This window comes from Cataglyphis hispanica, chromosome 14 (assembly GCF_021464435.1).
Source record: "Cataglyphis hispanica isolate Lineage 1 chromosome 14, ULB_Chis1_1.0, whole genome shotgun sequence".
Taxonomy (NCBI): Eukaryota; Metazoa; Arthropoda; class Insecta; order Hymenoptera; family Formicidae; genus Cataglyphis; species Cataglyphis hispanica.
Window position 1 is genome coordinate 42637 of NC_065967.1, and position 18151 is coordinate 60787.

General features: G+C 28.8%; 5 protein-coding genes across 11 annotated transcripts; 3 read left to right on the top strand and 2 right to left on the bottom strand.

Annotated features, from left to right (window-relative positions):
• Positions 1 to 891: 891 nt before the first annotated feature.
• LOC126854501 (vesicle transport protein SFT2A) lies at positions 892 to 2564 on the top strand. Of its 3 annotated transcripts, none has more exons than XM_050601330.1 (5): positions 892 to 1027; positions 1161 to 1255; positions 1513 to 1682; positions 1755 to 1872; positions 1942 to 2564. In XM_050601330.1, the coding sequence occupies exons 2-5, from the start codon at positions 1187 to 1189 to the stop codon at positions 2068 to 2070; spliced, it is 486 nt and encodes a 161-aa protein (XP_050457287.1). In that variant the 5' UTR covers positions 892 to 1027; positions 1161 to 1186; the 3' UTR covers positions 2071 to 2564. The 3 variants fall into 3 exon arrangements, with proteins under 3 accessions (XP_050457287.1, XP_050457288.1, XP_050457289.1); XM_050601331.1 differs by having other exon boundaries at positions 904 to 1032; XM_050601332.1 differs by lacking the exons at positions 892 to 1027; positions 1161 to 1255 and adding an exon at positions 1292 to 1379.
• Positions 2565 to 2957: 393 nt separating this feature from the next.
• Positions 2958 to 6628, top strand: LOC126854484 (importin subunit alpha-1). 3 transcript variants are annotated; one of them, XM_050601277.1, is made up of 9 exons: positions 2958 to 3105; positions 3450 to 3582; positions 3811 to 4133; positions 4199 to 4454; positions 4790 to 4928; positions 5030 to 5388; positions 5498 to 5830; positions 5901 to 6027; positions 6157 to 6628. In XM_050601277.1, the coding sequence occupies exons 2-8, from the start codon at positions 3517 to 3519 to the stop codon at positions 5991 to 5993; spliced, it is 1569 nt and encodes a 522-aa protein (XP_050457234.1). In that variant the 5' UTR covers positions 2958 to 3105; positions 3450 to 3516; the 3' UTR covers positions 5994 to 6027; positions 6157 to 6628. The 3 variants fall into 3 exon arrangements, with proteins under 3 accessions (XP_050457234.1, XP_050457232.1, XP_050457233.1); XM_050601275.1 differs by having other exon boundaries at positions 5901 to 6175; XM_050601276.1 differs by having other exon boundaries at positions 2989 to 3161; positions 5901 to 6175.
• A 370-nt stretch (positions 6629 to 6998) lies between these two features.
• LOC126854478 (type II inositol 1,4,5-trisphosphate 5-phosphatase) lies at positions 6999 to 12619 on the bottom strand. 2 transcript variants are annotated; one of them, XM_050601261.1, is made up of 18 exons: positions 12062 to 12619; positions 11699 to 11873; positions 11402 to 11536; positions 11230 to 11342; positions 11000 to 11142; positions 10722 to 10895; positions 10435 to 10597; positions 10095 to 10273; positions 9634 to 9855; positions 9241 to 9376; positions 8892 to 9071; positions 8692 to 8788; positions 8444 to 8581; positions 8241 to 8338; positions 7993 to 8170; positions 7776 to 7903; positions 7582 to 7693; positions 6999 to 7441 (listed from the first exon to the last, which is right to left on the bottom strand). In XM_050601261.1, the coding sequence occupies exons 1-18, from the start codon at positions 12140 to 12142 to the stop codon at positions 7281 to 7283; spliced, it is 2613 nt and encodes an 870-aa protein (XP_050457218.1). In that variant the 5' UTR covers positions 12143 to 12619; the 3' UTR covers positions 6999 to 7280. The 2 variants fall into 2 exon arrangements, with proteins under 2 accessions (XP_050457218.1, XP_050457217.1); XM_050601260.1 differs by having other exon boundaries at positions 11693 to 11873; positions 12062 to 12618.
• A 657-nt stretch (positions 12620 to 13276) lies between these two features.
• Positions 13277 to 15867, top strand: LOC126854494 (ubiquitin fusion degradation protein 1 homolog). Of its 2 annotated transcripts, XM_050601305.1 has the most exons (5): positions 13277 to 13414; positions 13556 to 13676; positions 13752 to 13906; positions 14172 to 14723; positions 15053 to 15867. In XM_050601305.1, exons 1-5 carry the CDS (start codon positions 13412 to 13414, stop codon positions 15122 to 15124), a joined length of 903 nt encoding a protein of 300 aa, XP_050457262.1. In that variant the 5' UTR covers positions 13277 to 13411; the 3' UTR covers positions 15125 to 15867. The 2 variants fall into 2 exon arrangements, with proteins under 2 accessions (XP_050457262.1, XP_050457263.1); XM_050601306.1 differs by lacking the exon at positions 13277 to 13414 and having other exon boundaries at positions 13509 to 13676.
• Positions 15868 to 16053: 186 nt separating this feature from the next.
• On the bottom strand, positions 16054 to 17861 carry LOC126854498 (vacuolar protein sorting-associated protein 29). Its single transcript, XM_050601311.1, has 4 exons — positions 17709 to 17861; positions 17135 to 17326; positions 16654 to 16889; positions 16054 to 16357 (listed from the first exon to the last, which is right to left on the bottom strand). The coding sequence occupies exons 1-4, from the start codon at positions 17709 to 17711 to the stop codon at positions 16240 to 16242; spliced, it is 549 nt and encodes a 182-aa protein (XP_050457268.1). The 5' UTR covers positions 17712 to 17861; the 3' UTR covers positions 16054 to 16239.
• Positions 17862 to 18151: the final 290 nt, after the last annotated feature.

Sequence of the window (18151 nt, forward strand, 5' to 3'; positions counted from 1 at the left end):
TAGGCATATAAGTTTATTAGTATATATATATATATGCGGTGTAAATTTAATTTTGATGTTTATATACTGTGACTTTGTAATTTATTTATGTCCATACTTTGCACAATTCTTCATTCTCATTCTATTCAATGTACGAATCGTCATGCTGGCATATATCTTTACAATTGCAATGATCACATTTTTTACATGCTTCATGTATTACCTGATATATATATGACATACATACATACATACATACATACATACATACATACATACATACATACATACATACATGCATGCATGCATGCATGCATCATATATATATATATATATATATATGTGTTAAGATATATAATATAAACAAATATATCAAATCTATCGTGAATTATATTTCTCTAATAGTATGTATTTGTCTATCGATTATAAAATTTAATTTATTTAACGAAAACAAATCTTTATGCGATTTCAGTTTATGATTTAATAAAACAACTACACTTCGATGTTGGCTCACAATTAGTTGAACCATCGTTGAAGTTTTAAAATGTTTCTGCATGTGTTAAATAATATGTTCAAAAATTTCGTCACATTTGACACAACGTAGCGATGGGATCAAAATTTGCATATATTTGTAGCCCGCCAAGTTTCTAACCTATCTGTCTATTATTTTATTAATATTATAATTAAATTTGACTACAATTACTAATTAGTACTTATTAATTAATTATTATCGCTAATTAATACCGCTTAATAATATCACGAATTTACGATTATGTGTACGTGCGTGGATGTGTGCACAAGAGCATGCAAATCTTCATTTTTTTTTCTCCTCGTGAAAGTTGACAAGAGTGTTTTCAGAGTTACAGCTTACAGCAAACACATCTACAAAAGTGCACGAAACACATATATATTAACACACACACACACACACACATATATATATATATATATGTGTGTATGTATATAGATATATATATATATGTAACAGCACATTCAATTTCCACAATCAAAAATTAATGTACATGGATTATTTGCTTGATAAATAAAGGTTAAGTACGCATATAGTCCAAAGATTCTGTAGAAGGCATAAATATTTCATTCAATTTTATAACCTCGTAATTTTATAACTCATTGAATAAATTAATGAATTGATGAACTCGATATATATACATATATTCCAGTTTTGGACGAAAAAAATTGCATAAAAATGGATAAATTAAGGAGAGCTCTAAACGGTAATGAACGATGTGATGAAGAAAGCGGTATTATTACACAGGTAATTATGTTTTTAAACTAATGATAAATAATTATAAAATCCTGTTTTATTTATAAACTTATCAAAATTATCATTTTAAATGCTTACGTTTGATCGACGATGGAAGGTTGATGTGGATTTCACGGTAAATTAATAAAACATCGTTAGACGTTTATATATTTCATGTATTTGCAATATTGGCAGACATTACATATAATTATAATGATTTTCTTCTTTACATGGAATATCTTAGAAGATTAATATTTTTTTAAATATAGGTCATGGATCAAACAACATTGAGTTGGTCTACTAGGATAAAAGGTTTTGCGATTTGCTTCATCATAGGCATATTATGTTCATTTCTTGGATCCTTTGCCCTATTTTTGCAAAAAGGTCTTGCTGTATTTGCTGTATTCTATACTCTAGGCAATATTATCTCTTTAGCAAGGTAAAATACAAATTATAGTTACACAGTATACAGATTGTATATTATGTCAATATATTAATTTTTGTATTACAGCACATGTTTCTTAATGGGCCCGTTCAATCAATTTAAGAAAATGTTTGCATCAACAAGATTGATTGCAACTATATTAGTATTTACTTCTGTTGCTTTGACATTAGTTGCAGCTTTATACGTAAGTATTTTTCCATTTTTTATCATTAATATCCTTTTCAAAATGTTTACAATATATTTCTGTTTTCAGTTGCACAACCCTGGTTTAGCTCTCTTATTTATAATTATTCAGTCATTAGCTATGACATGGTATTCCTTGTCATATATACCATATGCTCGCGATGCTGTCAAAAAAACAGTGGAATCCTGTATAACGTGAGAAAAGCAATCATCATCTTCAATCAAGTTTTTTTTACTCTACATTAAAGTTTGTTGTATAAATATTAAATTTTACAGTATCTTCAGACATTTTAATTATATTGTAATATCTAACATGTGAATTGTAATCTACTTATTTTGTAAGAAGTAAATATTAAGATACTTGAGAACTATAAATTCATTGTAATATATACAAGACAATACAATATGTATTATGAAGAATGTGTTGTATATCACAAATGATATACTTAATTCCAACAATAATGTGTCCAACAATAATGTGATATATACCTAATACATTGCGATACTTGAAGGGACTTAATCGCGATATAAAATGTAATAATAAATATTGTATTATTATATATTTCTTACAACATTTATATTATTATTGTTAGGATTTAATACTACAAGATTTTTACTGTACTGTATGTACGCATTGTATTTTTATATTATTTAAAAATGCATTGCATTTTGGAATAAAAAGTTATGGTTTAAGCACATAATTTATTTTCTTAACATATAAAATATTAAAATACAAAATTGATCGATACTTTTCATATTATGTACATAAATTAAATTTTTTAAAGCTGTTATATATATATATAGAAATAGAGATAAAGAGAGATAAAAGATATGCTATGTCACTTATTTCCCTCAGATCGTTAGTCATAGTTTTTTCTAATTTTGTAATATGAGAACATATTTCTAATTTTTAATTAGGAATATATTAAATCTTTAAAATTGCAGCAAATATGAATCAGATCTCAGATATCATTTCACAATTTGAAATAACGTTTGAAATAAACGTTGAGACATTGTCCAATCAAATTGCACGAATTAATGTTGAATGATTGACGATTCTCATTGGACAAAGTAATAAACAGCAACATCTCATTCTTTTTTCATCTCTGGCAGTAGCAACAGGCAACAGGTCGTGAGGTCGCGTGAAACGTGAATGCTTATTTTCATAAGAAAGGACGAACGAAGAGGCAGTGAAAATTATATGTGAATTTGTTATTGAAGTCGTACTTGATTGGTAAGTATTAAGGATACATTTAAGACATCAATTTTTTTCGGCAGCCTTTGTAACAGGTAACATTTTAATTGTATTCAATTAAGCTGTTATATTTTTCCGTTTGTTATAAATATTCGTACGAAAGATTATCATTGCGCGTAACTGTTACGAAAAAAATAAATTTGAAAATGACAATGGTCAGCAGCTATTATGCGTAAATACTCTAACGTATAACATAGTTTCCAAATTATCTACGAATGAAAAACTATAGATTTATTGCAGACGCATTTTAATTCTTTTTTAATGTTATTATTATCCTTCTAATTAAAATTTTTTTTTTTTGCTTGCATCGTATACATATACAGCGGAGCCAACTGTAAATTCAAAATAAATCGAAATACACTCAACCAATTTATATACAGCAATAAAACGATGCCTTCAGGAGAAAAAAATAGCTATGGACGCATGGCAGATTTTAAATTTAGCAATAGACATGAAGTAAGTGTAAATAAAATTATTCTCAAATTTATGTACCTTAAATAAAGGGCTAAAATAGTAATATTATAATATAGTAACATCTTTATTTCATTGCTATTTCAACAATGTTAAAATCTTGCACTTATTTGCTTGTTTTATGTATATATATATATGTATAAGGATATTTTAACTGTTTGATTTAATACTTCATATATAAACTATTTAATATGTTTAAAATATATCTTTTAGGAGGCTCGAAGGAGAAGAAATGCATTATCAGTAGAACTACGTAAAGCCAAGAAAGATGATCAATTATTAAAGAGACGTAATCTTGATACTGAACAAGATTTATTAAATTTATGGAACAAAGTAGGTGAAAATGTTTCGCCTACTCCTCTACTTTCTATAGATGAAATTGTAGCTGGCATAAACTCATCAGATGAAACGACACAATTGATAGCGACACAGACTTGTAGGAAGTTATTAAGTCGAGAAAAAAATCCTCCTATTAACGATATAATACAAGGTGGCATAGTACCACGGTGCATTGAGCTCTTGGATTGCAATCATAAGTATGTATATATGCACAAATGAGATTTGTACATTTATGTAAATAATTTTTATTATTTTTGCCCAGCATTCGCTTGCAGTTTGAAGCAGCATGGGTATTAACAAATATAGCTTCGGGTACATCCGAACAAACACAAAATGTTATAGAACATGGAGCTGTATTAAAGTTGGTGAAACTACTCAAGTCCGTCTCGCCTTTTGTTAAAGAACAAGCAGTATGGGCTTTGGGAAATATTGCTGGAGATGGACCACAAGCGCGCGATTTTATTCTTAGACATGATGCTCTATCTCTTCTACTTGATTTAATTAAACCTGATATCTCTGTATGTAACATAATTTGACACATAACACATTATTACATAGTCAATTTTTTTTATTCTATGATTTTTTCTAAATTTCTTTTCTCTAAAACTTATTCTAATGCTGCATGCTTCTTTTAATTTCTTTATTTTAAAATAGTTCCCTGCTAAATATCAATGGGAGAATAATGCAAGAAGAGAATATAATTTAATAACATACTAATTAACAGAATAGCTAGAATAAAAGATTAAAGAAAATCATAAGAACTTGAATCTTTTAAATCACTAAATCATGTTTTTTTTTTTCTACTATAACTAAACATATTTATATTTTAATATGCTAATATTTTCAATAATAGGTGACATTTATGCGCAACATTGTGTGGACTATATCTAATTTATGTCGAAATAAAAATCCACCTCCACCCTTTGAGCTGATCAAACCTGCTCTCCCAGTACTTAATCGTCTACTTAGTCATACAGATACAGAAGTACTTGGTAAGACATTTGCATATTTTATTGAGATCATATTTTATTGCATCATATTTTACAGTCAATCCTGTATCTATATAAATAAAATATGTTGCTGTATTGTTTAGCCGATACTTGTTGGGCACTCTCTTACCTTACCGATGGATCAAATGACAAAATACAAGCGATATTAGAAACTGGCATTATATCTAAACTTGTGGACTTGTTGAGATCAAAGGAAGGAACCATCCTTACTCCGGCATTGCGTGCAGTTGGAAATATAGTGACAGGTGATGATATTCAAACGGATGCTGTAATTTCGGCAGGAGGATTACCGCATCTCGGTGATCTGTTACGGCATCATCGTGCTAACATCGTGAAAGAAGCTGCTTGGGCGATCAGTAATATTACAGCTGGTAATACAGAACAGATTCAACAAGTGATAAATGCTGGTTTGGTACCGCCATTGATAAATGTTCTTGAGTTTGTAAGTATATTTATGCATACATAGAAAATAATTAGCAAAGATATATTTCAATAAATATCTCTAAACAGAATTTATTGATAAATGTGTCTATGATATATGATTTTCTTAGGGAGATTTTAAGGCACAAAAGGAGGCTGCATGGGCTATAACTAACTTGACATCGGGTGGGACAATCCAAAATTTGGCTGAATTAGTACAGGCGGGTGTATTGCCACCTTTCTGTAATTTACTGGAAACGAAAGATTGGAATATTATTATTGTCGTCTTAGATGGGTTAACTAATATCTTGCATGCTGCACAAAAAATGGGAGAAGTGGAAAGACTTGCTATTATGATTGAAGAAATTGGAGGATTAGATAAAATAGAAGCTCTTCAACATCATCAGAATGAGCAAGTTTATCAAAAATCTATGGCTATGATTGATACATTTTTCTCTGAAAAGGTTTGTACATGAAAAGAAAAGAAAAAGGTTTGTACATAAAAATAAAAAATGAAAATTACTTTTTTTTTAGGATGTTGAAGAAGTGACACTTACTTCTAAAGAGGATAGTGAGGGACACTTTGTATTTAATGTAAACGCATCAATGGATGAATTTAAATTTTGAACATGTACATCTTTGCATCTGGAAATGAAATATTGTAAGTCGAAAAATTTGTAAATACATACGAAACTTGATTATTGATTTATTGTAACTGTCCATAATAGTAATAATGATCTATAACAAAAATTATAGTTAAGATTGACACAATGTTTAATTATTCAATCAGGTTTTAGCGATTCACGAAACGCGAAAAAGAAAGGATTTGTGTTTTAAGCAGATAAATTGATTATTTAATGAATTATAAAAAATGAGCTTAAATCCTCACACATCATTATAAAAAAGAAATTCTAACAACGTATAAGTAATTATAAGAATTTTAGATACTTAAGTATCGTACGTTTTAGACATTTTTACACATAAATGAAATCGTTGCCTATTGTATTAATTTTGTAAATTGGTAACTTCAGAGTTATTGATATAATTTCTAAAGCGATAAAAGAATGTTTTTTGTCATAAGAATATAATTTGAGATTAGTTTTCTTTATATTAACTATAAGAAAAAAAAATCATGTGGCTCTCATCATATATTTGTTTCTTCCTTCTTCATAGGAGTATAAAAAATGATCATTGTATGATTATATGTTTTCTTTATAAATTCGGATTATTACTAGATTATTTTTTATACGATTACTAATGGAAAAAAGTTTTGATAATTCATAGAAAAAAATCATATTTAAGATTTATAATGTAATGATTTATTATTCATAACATTAATCAATATAAAAAGGAAAAAAGGCTTAGTATTATTTATTACATTTTACTTTGTACCTTTATAATAAAACGTTGATAAATATTCATAAATAGGTTTCATTATTTTCTCCTGTTATTGCATTTTTCTATTAAATCTTTCTATTTAATCTTTATTGAAAAGAGATTGATAAAAGAACAATGTTAAGTGTCTAATATTTAAGAATATTCGCACGCATTTATTTGTTTGCTATAAACCATATTTTATTGGATATTAGGTAAATTAATATGTGGATTTAAATATAATTTTTAATATAATCATGCGCATGTAATAAATAATTTATTTTCAGGAATGAATACATACTTATATAATTTCTTGATCTACGACACACCTACATACCTACTGAATTATTTATGTAGCTTTGAAAAGTAGCTCATGTAGCAAAGAAAATAGAAGCACATGTTTAATATTTGATATGTTATAAAAAGCGCTAAAAAGCCTTTGTCATTTAGCTAGATATTTAATATTTTTTCAGTTCTTCTCTATTTAAAAACTAAGAAACTTTAAGTAATATGTACTTCATTAAAACTTGGATCCTCATATTATCGACCAAGTATAAAATCGCTTTGATCATTGACCAAAAAATGATAAACAAAAGCAGCTTTCTTTTTATCAAATGTAATCTGAGTCGCGCGACTTCTTTGATGACGATCATCTCTGCTTCTCGGCGGGTCTCTCAAAAATATTGATCCAAATAATGTGGCTGCAAATAATATAATAATGCGTCAAATATCATTATAAATATGTGAAAGCATATGAGAGAAGTAATAGATAAAATGATGGAAAGATAAAGATGAATTATATAAGTAATATAAATTATAGAAGGGACATAAAAGTAACTACCGAGCGTTTTAGCATCGAGTTCATTATCTTGCATATGATTTAATAACTCTTGTAAAAATGAACTAATGTAGAGAAAAACTGTTCTTCTAGTTTCAGGTAACTGCATCACGATCTGTAAATGAAGAAAATGATACAATGATCTGAGTTTGATGATACAGTCTTATAATAAAGTTAGAGTTCTTAATTCGATTTACTTGTTTGCATTGAAAATAATTGGTTGCAGCAGATAGGCAAACATTATGCAGATTGTATGGTATTAAGGGTTCAGCTGTGGACTCTAGAAGTAATAACAATGCTTCTGCTACTGAATGTATGCCTCCAGCTATACATGACAAAAAAAATCAATATATTAATATTAAGGAACAATGATATGTAATATAATTATAGTGTTTTAAAATATGAAAAGGATACGCATGGGATCTTGACTCGATTCATCTAACCAATCTCGAATAGCTATTATTTCGCTATGAAGGCCTGGTGTTTCGAAAAGCCCTGGAGTTTTAATACCATGTCGATATAGTCTGTCCACTAAATGCCATACTTCTTTCGGTACTGGATATGGTTCTTGTGATGGATTTTTATTGTTCTCCTACAAATGAAGTCAGAGTATATATTCAGACTATAATAGGGATATATTATAACAATTTTTGAATATTCACCAATTCTATTAGCCGCCCAACAGGAATTTCTCTAATTGGAACTGAAATATGAACCAATGCTTCCATAGAGGAGCCAAAACAGCTTCTCTCATAAGTACCTAGAAGAATCATTGATTCACATAACATTATTCAAAAATTAGAATTTTATCAAGTGTGGAAGTAAGTAATAAATAATTTTTCACTATATTTTACGTGCAACATACCTGTTACAGTAATAAAAATGTCCTTACCCCCCTCGAGATGTAATACTAAAATATCATACAACTTATCCTCACCAGAATTAAGTTTACACGCAGTTTTTTTATCTACATATACTTCCAATTTAATATCGCACTTTTCACCTATATGTGATAAAAAAAGAAAAGAAAGGAAATACATAATTGAAAATATACGAATTGTAGAACAAGAAATTTAACAAAGACATGAGAAAGTATACAATAAATATATATACCTGGTTTTATAAAACCTGTGTAGGGTTCTATATGTAACCAATCCTTGCAGTAACTTGTATCATCCAATTTTTTTATGAATTCAAATTGTACTGGTACCTAATTTGCAGGAATATAAAATATAATGATCGTGCGTGCACGTGTTTGTGTATGTGTAACATAATATAATCTAAATTGTCTTGTATATTTGTATATTCTCTACCTGGCCTGTATTAGCGATAATGAGTTCTTTACTACTAGGTTCAAGAAACTTTAAAACATCAAAAATAATATCCGTAGTATCGACCATTACTTGGGGTAAGAATTCATTCTCCAATTTATCTAATTTCTTCATGACTTCCTCATGAATTTTACGATACTTGGTCATGTCTATAATTCGTATCTGTTTTGAAAGATTAGATAATATAATATAATATAATATAATATAATATATATACACACACACGCACACACATACATACATACATATATTATATATATCTTTTCTAAATAATATCGTATATTGTAATAAAAAAGAAAAGAGAAAGAAAACTATGGACTTATGCATTTACCTGGGAATCAAAACTTGCACTAACTGGTTTGTGATCAGATATTTTAAGTTCCGGATAACTTTTGTAACTAATTGATTTAATCATATCTCCCTTCCATAATACTCGATCGCACCAAGCAGGAGCTCTGCATTTTTCACTGCATATCATCAGATGCAGATGTGAAAAAAAATCATGTTTAATTGAATTTTATTTCTAATGAATATATCACACATTCTAGTACCCCTATTTTGTAACTTTTAACGATAAATTCGCTATTGTTATGCATCACTGAGCATCTATTTTCAGATACATTTTAGGTGTGCAGCATAATGATAACGACAAATAACGATATAGTTATAGTAAGTTGGAGAATAGGTCAACAGAAATTGCAATTTAATAAAATTTTGAAAATACCTCGAGTCCCAGTTGTCAGTACCTGGATCATATTTATATGTAGGTTTAAAATGAATTTCGGCTTCCTGAAATCCTTGAAACACACGCCCTGCTTTGCGTTGTTGTCCAAGCTGATCTAATGCTAAGACAAGATCATAGTTGCCTTCTGAAATATATTGCTTAGCCACTACAGCATCCATATCCGTTATCCGGTAATTTAAATCTCCCAACCAATAAATCTGACTGTGATATAAATTTGATTTAATATATCACGAAATATAAGTTGTAATAAATTTTAGAAATAATAAATTAAGCTAGAAATATACAAATACAACGTACAAAATTCATACAATGTATGAATATATATATATATATATATATATATATATATATATATATATATATATGTATATATGTATATATATGTATATAAGGTATGTGCATGTATAATAATTAATGTATGATATACACAAAAAACTTACTCATGATCTTTAAAGCTTTTGGGTGGAACATATTTTGCAAAGGATAATCTCGCACAAATATCAGCATAATCCTGATTGCGTCGTTCAAATTCTTCACAGTGCGCCGCCAAATGAGCGTTAACAAAGCAAACAGACGTATTATGAATACAACAGCTTACTGCCACACCACCTTTATTGCCCTATAAGAGTAAGCAATTGGATATTAAAATGTGAGGGTCACAATCAATTATCTTTTAAGAATTAAGAATTTAATGTATTACATTATATGTCTTGTGCTATATTGAAGAAAAAAGTATTATATAATTTACAAGTATTATAAATATTAGAAATTCTCTCTCACCAACTTTCCCATAATGCCTGTCCCTACTGTATCAGTAGATACATTTTCAATGAACGGTATATGAGTTTCGAGCGCATACACCAGTAACATTATACCCACTAATCTAACAAGGGCGACCTGAGTATAAACACCTCCGGGATGAAGCGAATCAACTATGACTTGCCTATAAGACAGAATTTTTTTTTTCTTTTATTTTTATATATTACATACAACTCTTTGTGTACATATATGTTAACATGCTTCATATTATATATGTGTATATGTATGTCGGTTAACACATTACATACCTCCATTCCTCTTCTCTAGGAGTTTCATGAAATAGGAAAGCTTCTTTACTTAAATCTAATTCTTGAAATCCAATAGCATATATATCGGGTGGCAATTCATCCGTACTCAACCACTGGTCTAATTTAATGCCATTTGGGGGCTGTCCATTGACATTCCATGTACAAGTCAATATACTGTAATTATTAACAGTAATCTTATGCGAGATACTAAAGCTTATCCTTGAATCAAATAAAAGAAAATGTAAAATACAATTTTGTAACAATGTAATATAACAAACCGAAATGTTTTGCTATATGTATAATCATCTTCTTTACAAGCCATCTGATATCGTATTACAGATTCTCTTGCAGCTACTGGTGATTTACCCGAGGCAATGCTTTGTCTTCGTACTACTAAATCATGGCTATCGAGATTGAGCAACTATAAAAATAATAAACTCTTATCAAGGAAATTTTATAAATCAATTTACATATGTGTAACATAAATTCTTATTATATATTAACTTACAGAATCAGCAGCATCCTGTGCATCTTTACCAGTAGAAGCTAAACTTCTTGTACTTCTTGTTAGTTTCTCGATCCATGAAAATTCTGCTGCTGGACTTTTACCTGTCTGATATACTGAAATCATAATTATTATATTATATTTAAGTATTAGATACATATACACATTCTTTTACCTTCTATTGCACGAAATATTTCCGATACTAATGAGCTGGTTGCTTCTCCGAGTTTCATTTCAAATATCAGATGAAGTTTCCTTGACGTAACATTCATATATATATTAAGACCATCCTGTGTTTGTCCATTGGTATCTTAGTAATTAAAAGAAACAACAAGTTTGATTGAGATTCAATTGTAGAATGGCTAAATATTTATTTATTTAAACAGCAACAAATGAAAAATTCAAATATAATTGATATTGAATAAATTAGATATAATAGATATTAAATATAGAAAAATCTCGATACCTATACCACATTTAAAATCTTGATCAATAGGCAGTATTCCTTCCAAAGTAAGATCACTATACACTTGTGGAGGTGTTTTTGAAGCAAGGAAGATTGTTAAAGCATGAGTAGTACCTTTGGAAATGAGAGCAATATATCTTGAAGATTTTATCCAACCTTGTATTAAGAATGCTTCTGTAGCCTACAATTACATTATTAAGTTGTAATATTATCGATAATAATATATCAAGTTTCTGATGACTGAATGTAATTTCTAAGTTTACGACTGAATGTAATTTCCAAGAGTTTCTGACTCAATGTTAAATTGTCATTAATTATGATGATAAATAATATATATGTCCATTATTCATAAAGTTCAGAAAAGAATACCGTTACGACAGTCTCTCCTGAGACAAATTTTGATTGCACGATTGCTAATGATTCTGATGCCGACATCGCTCTTATCACCATATATACACAAAAGTAATCAATTAGCCCACCGAATTGTCTCAAATATTATACGATTTATATACATTTATTATACTATATATCTCATAATACATAGTATAATAAAAAAATAAAGCATTAAAGCATTAATAAAAATTTGTTACTTATTGATAATTCACTCTTGGAGCTCTGTGACAAGCTGACTGAAGCTGACAAGTCAACAAACTACGACATGTCTAACATAACACATGACGTCAATTAATGACGTCTTGCATAGATCATCTGCCAATAAAAGATTTGAATTCATAGTAAAATATAGGGACTAATTGATCCAAGTTGGATTGACCAGTCCATTCAAAAACGCCAATAGATTTTTAGTATTAGCAGTGAATTTTGGAACACGATTTTATAGCGTATTCGATTTGTTGACTCTACCCGACTCTGGGTCGAGTCGAGTCAGATCTCAAGTTCGATTTGAAACTCAATGACTCTAAACTATCATGGCGAAAAGCGGTTTATGATTGGTTTCGTGATTCATAATCTTCATCAAAGAATCTTTAACATTATTCTTGATCATCATCATCATAAAAACATAAACATTATATTAAAACATTATTATTTATCATATTTTCATTATTACTACTTATTCTTCTTTTTATTTTATATAATATAAATTTATATTTTTATGATAATGATGATCAAGAATAATGTTAAAGACAATCAATTTCCTTCTGCATATTCTTATGGACCAATCAATTTCCTTATGCTTATGGTTATGCGCTTATGCAAAAGTCTGTGCCCGGGCCCTAAAGCGAGGAGCACACTTTTGCATAAGCGCATAATCATGAACATAAAGAAATTGATTGGTCCACAAATATATGCATAAGGAAATGAACCAATCAATTTCCTTATGCTTATAGTTATGCGCTTATGCAAAAGTGTGTGCTCCCCGTTTAAAGATCCTTGCACAATGTGAGGCGATAGCGATAAACGATATCCAATGAGAGATCTATTTTTTCGAAGAGGCACTGTTTTCATTGGATATTGCCTATCGCTATTGCTATTCTCTTATTCCTATCGCTATCGCCTCGCATTGTGCAAGGGCCTTAATGCTTAATATTTATCTTTCTCCTTCCAGCTTCCAAATCTTGTATATGTATTTTATATGCTGTGTCCGAATGTCATATCTCGATGCATCCCGTTTACGTCTGCTTTCTCGACACGAAATAATTTATATCGTTCCTATGTAACAATTTTATAAAACATTGTCAAAAAAATTAACTAATTGCAAACATGGTAAGAAGATTCGAGGAGAAAGATAATTGATTATTGAGATGAGATAAATCTTGATGAAATTTATCTGTTTTTCTTTTAACTGTTTTTTGAAACAGACACAAATTGAGGTTAATTGATTTATTATTTAAAATGACTTTTCAGTTTCAATTTGGGTTTAACATGTTTCCGGAGATCCCGCGGCCTTTCAACACTCAGTACAAATGTTTTTCGGTGTCGATGTTACCCGGCACCTATCGTCAGGATGTCGAGCGCGGTGGCAAAAGTCAGTAGAGGCTGGCTACTGCCAACTGTATGAGAATAAAGAGAATATTTTGTTATTAATTTGTTTGTTTTTCAGTAATCATGCCACCGTCTGCTCTGGAACAACTTACCAGGCTCAATATTATTTATCCAATGTTGTTTAAATTGACCAATAAGAAAACAAATAGAATTACTCATTGTGGTGTGCTAGAGTTTATTGCCGATGAAGGCAAAGTCTATTTACCTTACTGGGTTAGTAAGCGATACAAATTTTACTTTCAAGTTATAATATGACTTATCAAATTAAAATAAGAGTATCGTTTGAAATTTTTTGTCTCAATTACCATTAAAAAATAAGTGAAAAATATTTTATCTAAATACTATCTATAACTTTTTATAATATATCAATAATATATAGCAATTTTATAACACATTTATAGCAATTTTAATATAATAAATTTAAAATAATTATAATATATAATGTATAATAATATTTACTGTTTTTTTTTTTTTATAGATGATGCATAATCTTTTATTGGAGGAAGGTGAACTGCTAAATGTAGAAAGCGTGTCGTTGCCAGTTGCGACGTTCTCACGATTTCAGCCACAGTCGGAAGATTTCCTAGACATTACAAATCCAAAGGCTGTACTGGAGAATGGTCTACGCAGTTTTGCTTGTCTGACAACAGGCGACTTAATTGCTATCAAATATAATCAAAAAATTTATGAGATGTGTGTTCTTGAGACCAGACCTGGTTCGGCAGTCAGTATCATTGAATGTGATATGAACGTAGAGTTTGCACCACCAGTCGGTTATAAAGAACCAAAGAGAGAAATAAAAAAGGAGGAAAACGAGATGGAAGATTTGGCCGATTTGATGCCTGCGCCGACTGGTTTCGTGCCTTTCAAAGGTGAAGGCGTCCGGTTGGACGGTAAGAAGCGCAAAGATACACCCAAGCAGGAAACTTTGGCTGCTAAACCAACCTATGTTCGAGGAATACCCGATTACGATTATCAGATAGGCACTCTCAGATTTTTGCGCAATATGAAGCCAACAAATAATAAAGAGGTGATTGCCAAAGTTAGATTTAAATGATAAAATATAAACATCTTGAATTATAAATGAATTTACATATTTATATTTTAGCTGGAACAATAATCTATATGCACTCACACCTAGTTTGTTTTGTAATAATCTGAATCACACACACTACAATCTACAATATTTGAAATTATAAAACAACATGTAAACTTTTTAATTTAATATATCATAATTATTTAGAGTTATAATAATTTTACATGCATACTTATAACATACTTTGAGACATTTATCTTTGATAATTTATTCTACTTGTGTGTCTGTAAATATATGATTGATATAACATTGTTTTATTATAGATGAAGGATTCGGACGAATTTAAGGCGTTCAGTGGCGAAGGATTCACCCTTCTGAGGAAATCTAGAAAATAATAAAATAATAAGTGCGCACACGCGTGAATATACGAATACACGAGCGTTTATCCTTTTTAATTTATAAATAAATTTGTATAAATATTTATTTTAGAGATTGAATGAATATTCTTCATAGATTGAAATAATATTCTTGTAAGAATGTTCTATTATGGAATGACGTTCCTTATTTGTTACAAGAATGTGATTAAAGGATAGTCAATTTTTTGCTTCAGAATTATATTCATATCAATATTAATTTGAAAACATTATTACTATCTCTTAATAAATTTGGCATATCTTTATTTTCCACGAATTTTTTTAAATAAAAAAGTAATTATTGTGTATTATCTTTTTTACATTTGTAAAAATACCGTCGGCGTATTGTATACATATATAGAAGAAATTTATAAAATTTCACAAAGTCATTTTTTTAGATTTACTATACAGGCTACAAAAATATTGTCTGATTTCCTAAAAAGAAAAAATTTCACTCCAAAGTAAGAAAGTTCCGCAATGTCTATCATTCGTAAATAGCAAACAGAGGTAAAGAAAAACAAATTTATAAACCTGCTAACTAGATCATACAAATGTGCATAATATAGATGACATATGTGATTTATGGCTTGATCAGTTAGAATTGAATCAATTGCATGAACGTATAATTGCATGATATGTACATAAAAAATGAAGAGATTAGAATGATAATATATGGAATATACAAGAAAAAATTCTATAGAAAAGTATTAAAATTGTATAAAATAGATTAGAGTATTCAAAACACCTTCTAGACCTTTTTATTTTTACGAGTCCTACATGTATGCGAAGATTGTATCACGAATTTTTGTATACTGTGCATACAAGAGAAATTTCTTTCAATTATTAATGGCAGTTTCTAGGATTATTTTGCTTCATCTACTAATTCATCTTAAATCCAAGAAAAAAATCTATTTTACATAATATATAATCGATATTATTTTATTTACAACAAATATACGATTAATTATCCTTGTTTAATTAATTAATTAATTCAAGGGAATTGCAAGTGCCCTGCAAATATTACATGTTTATGCACATTTTTATTGAATTCAGGATATACTCGCACTGATAGATGCATGCTGAAAAATCCATTAATTCTAACTTTTTTTGTATTCAATTCTCTCTACTTTGACTTCGTCTCCAACCAGTTGGTACACATAAGTGACCACTGTTGAGCTTTGAATATCCATCAATACGAACGATGGTATGACTGATCTGAAAAAAGAAAAAATAATGAAAAATAAAATAAGATTTTTCTTATAAAATTTTGTATTAAACTAATTGTTGTCATAAATTATATTTCCCTAATAAGTTCTTTATTAATTTTTTTATTTTTCGGGAAGTACTTTAAATTATAAATTTAGAGAAAATTAATAATACCTAAAAAAATAATTAAAAAATTTTAAATTTTTCTTTTATTTTTAGGAGATATTTTTGTATAAAATCTTTGTATACTGTAGAGAAATTCTTTCGTACAAAATTTATTTTCTTCTAAAATTTCTTAGCCTTACGTATCTAAAGGATTATAAGCTCCAGTAGCTGATCCAGGATTAATGTAGAATTTATTTTCATGCTCATATGCCTCAAATTTATGAGTATGACCAGATATCAAAATATCAACATCCAATTGTCTCTGTATCAGTGCTAAAGATTCAGGATCACCCCATGGCACCACTTGATGTCCATGGGAAAGCCCAATTCTGAACTGGCCTACAGTGACTACCTTCTGTTCTGGATAATTTAGATTCTGTAATAAATAAAATTTTATTTTTTTATACACATTTTATATATTTTTAAAGACAATTTTTTTTAATCAATTTAAATATTATATCTTTATTATATCTTATTTTATCACTTATATATTTTAATTTCAACATTTATAAATTTATTTAATTATATTTACTGCATTTTATTATGACGATATTTAATTATATATAATTAAACATGTATACACACACCATATATATATATATATGGTATAATAATGCATACCTCATCAAAATCTCCTCTAACTACATGTACATCGCTGGCTAGTGTTTTGAGATAATCATAGGATTCTTTTGTACAAAGATTGCCAGTACATAAAATATGCTGTATTCTACCAGGTACTAGCAGTTTTTTGAATTTACTTGGAAGACTGCTACATCTGTGTGGAATATGCAAGTCGCCCAATACCAATACAAGCTGCAAAAAACTCGTGTTTGTAAAAATATCTATTTTTAAATTAAGCTATTTTAGAAGACTTACAAATCATATTAAGTAGTTTTCGTTAAATATACATATTTCAGTAAAAAACTATAAAAAAATTTATATATATATATACACTTTTTATCCCAGATTAAATAATAAAAAAAATAAAAAAAGAAACAATTATTACAGAGATTTGGTAACTATTAAACACACACATATGTATGTGTACATATACATGTATAGACTTATTTCTTAAAAAAACACTATTAATCGTCCTAGTATTCGAGATAAGTATAAAATCATTTTACTTTTAGGTTAGAGTATTAAAACAATTATATCTCGTTTCTAGCAAATTTATAAATTAATTTTGCCTCACCATGATTCCCTTTAATTAAATCCTTATATATTAATATGTTTATACGATATTTATAATCTTCTCGATATCAATATTTATCATATACAAGGAATCACATAGAGATAATAGGCAGAGAAATGTCAAACCAGTGAATACAAACAAATTCCCCCTTAAAAAAAGGGCGAGTATCATGTAATATGGGATGCGTTCCGTTTCACGCATTGAACGCATAGATCGCCTGAAAATCTATAGTTCACGTCACTTATATTATAGATTTCCAAACGATCTATGCGCTCTATGCATGAAACGGAACGCAACCATGGTTGCGTTCCGATATTTACTGCCTTAGGGGTCTATTACGGCTTTTGAAACAAAGTGAAAATTACAAGAGAGAAAATTCACTAGAATATCTATAATTTCATTTGTCAAAATCTAGGGATCTATTATGGTTCTTGAAACGAGGT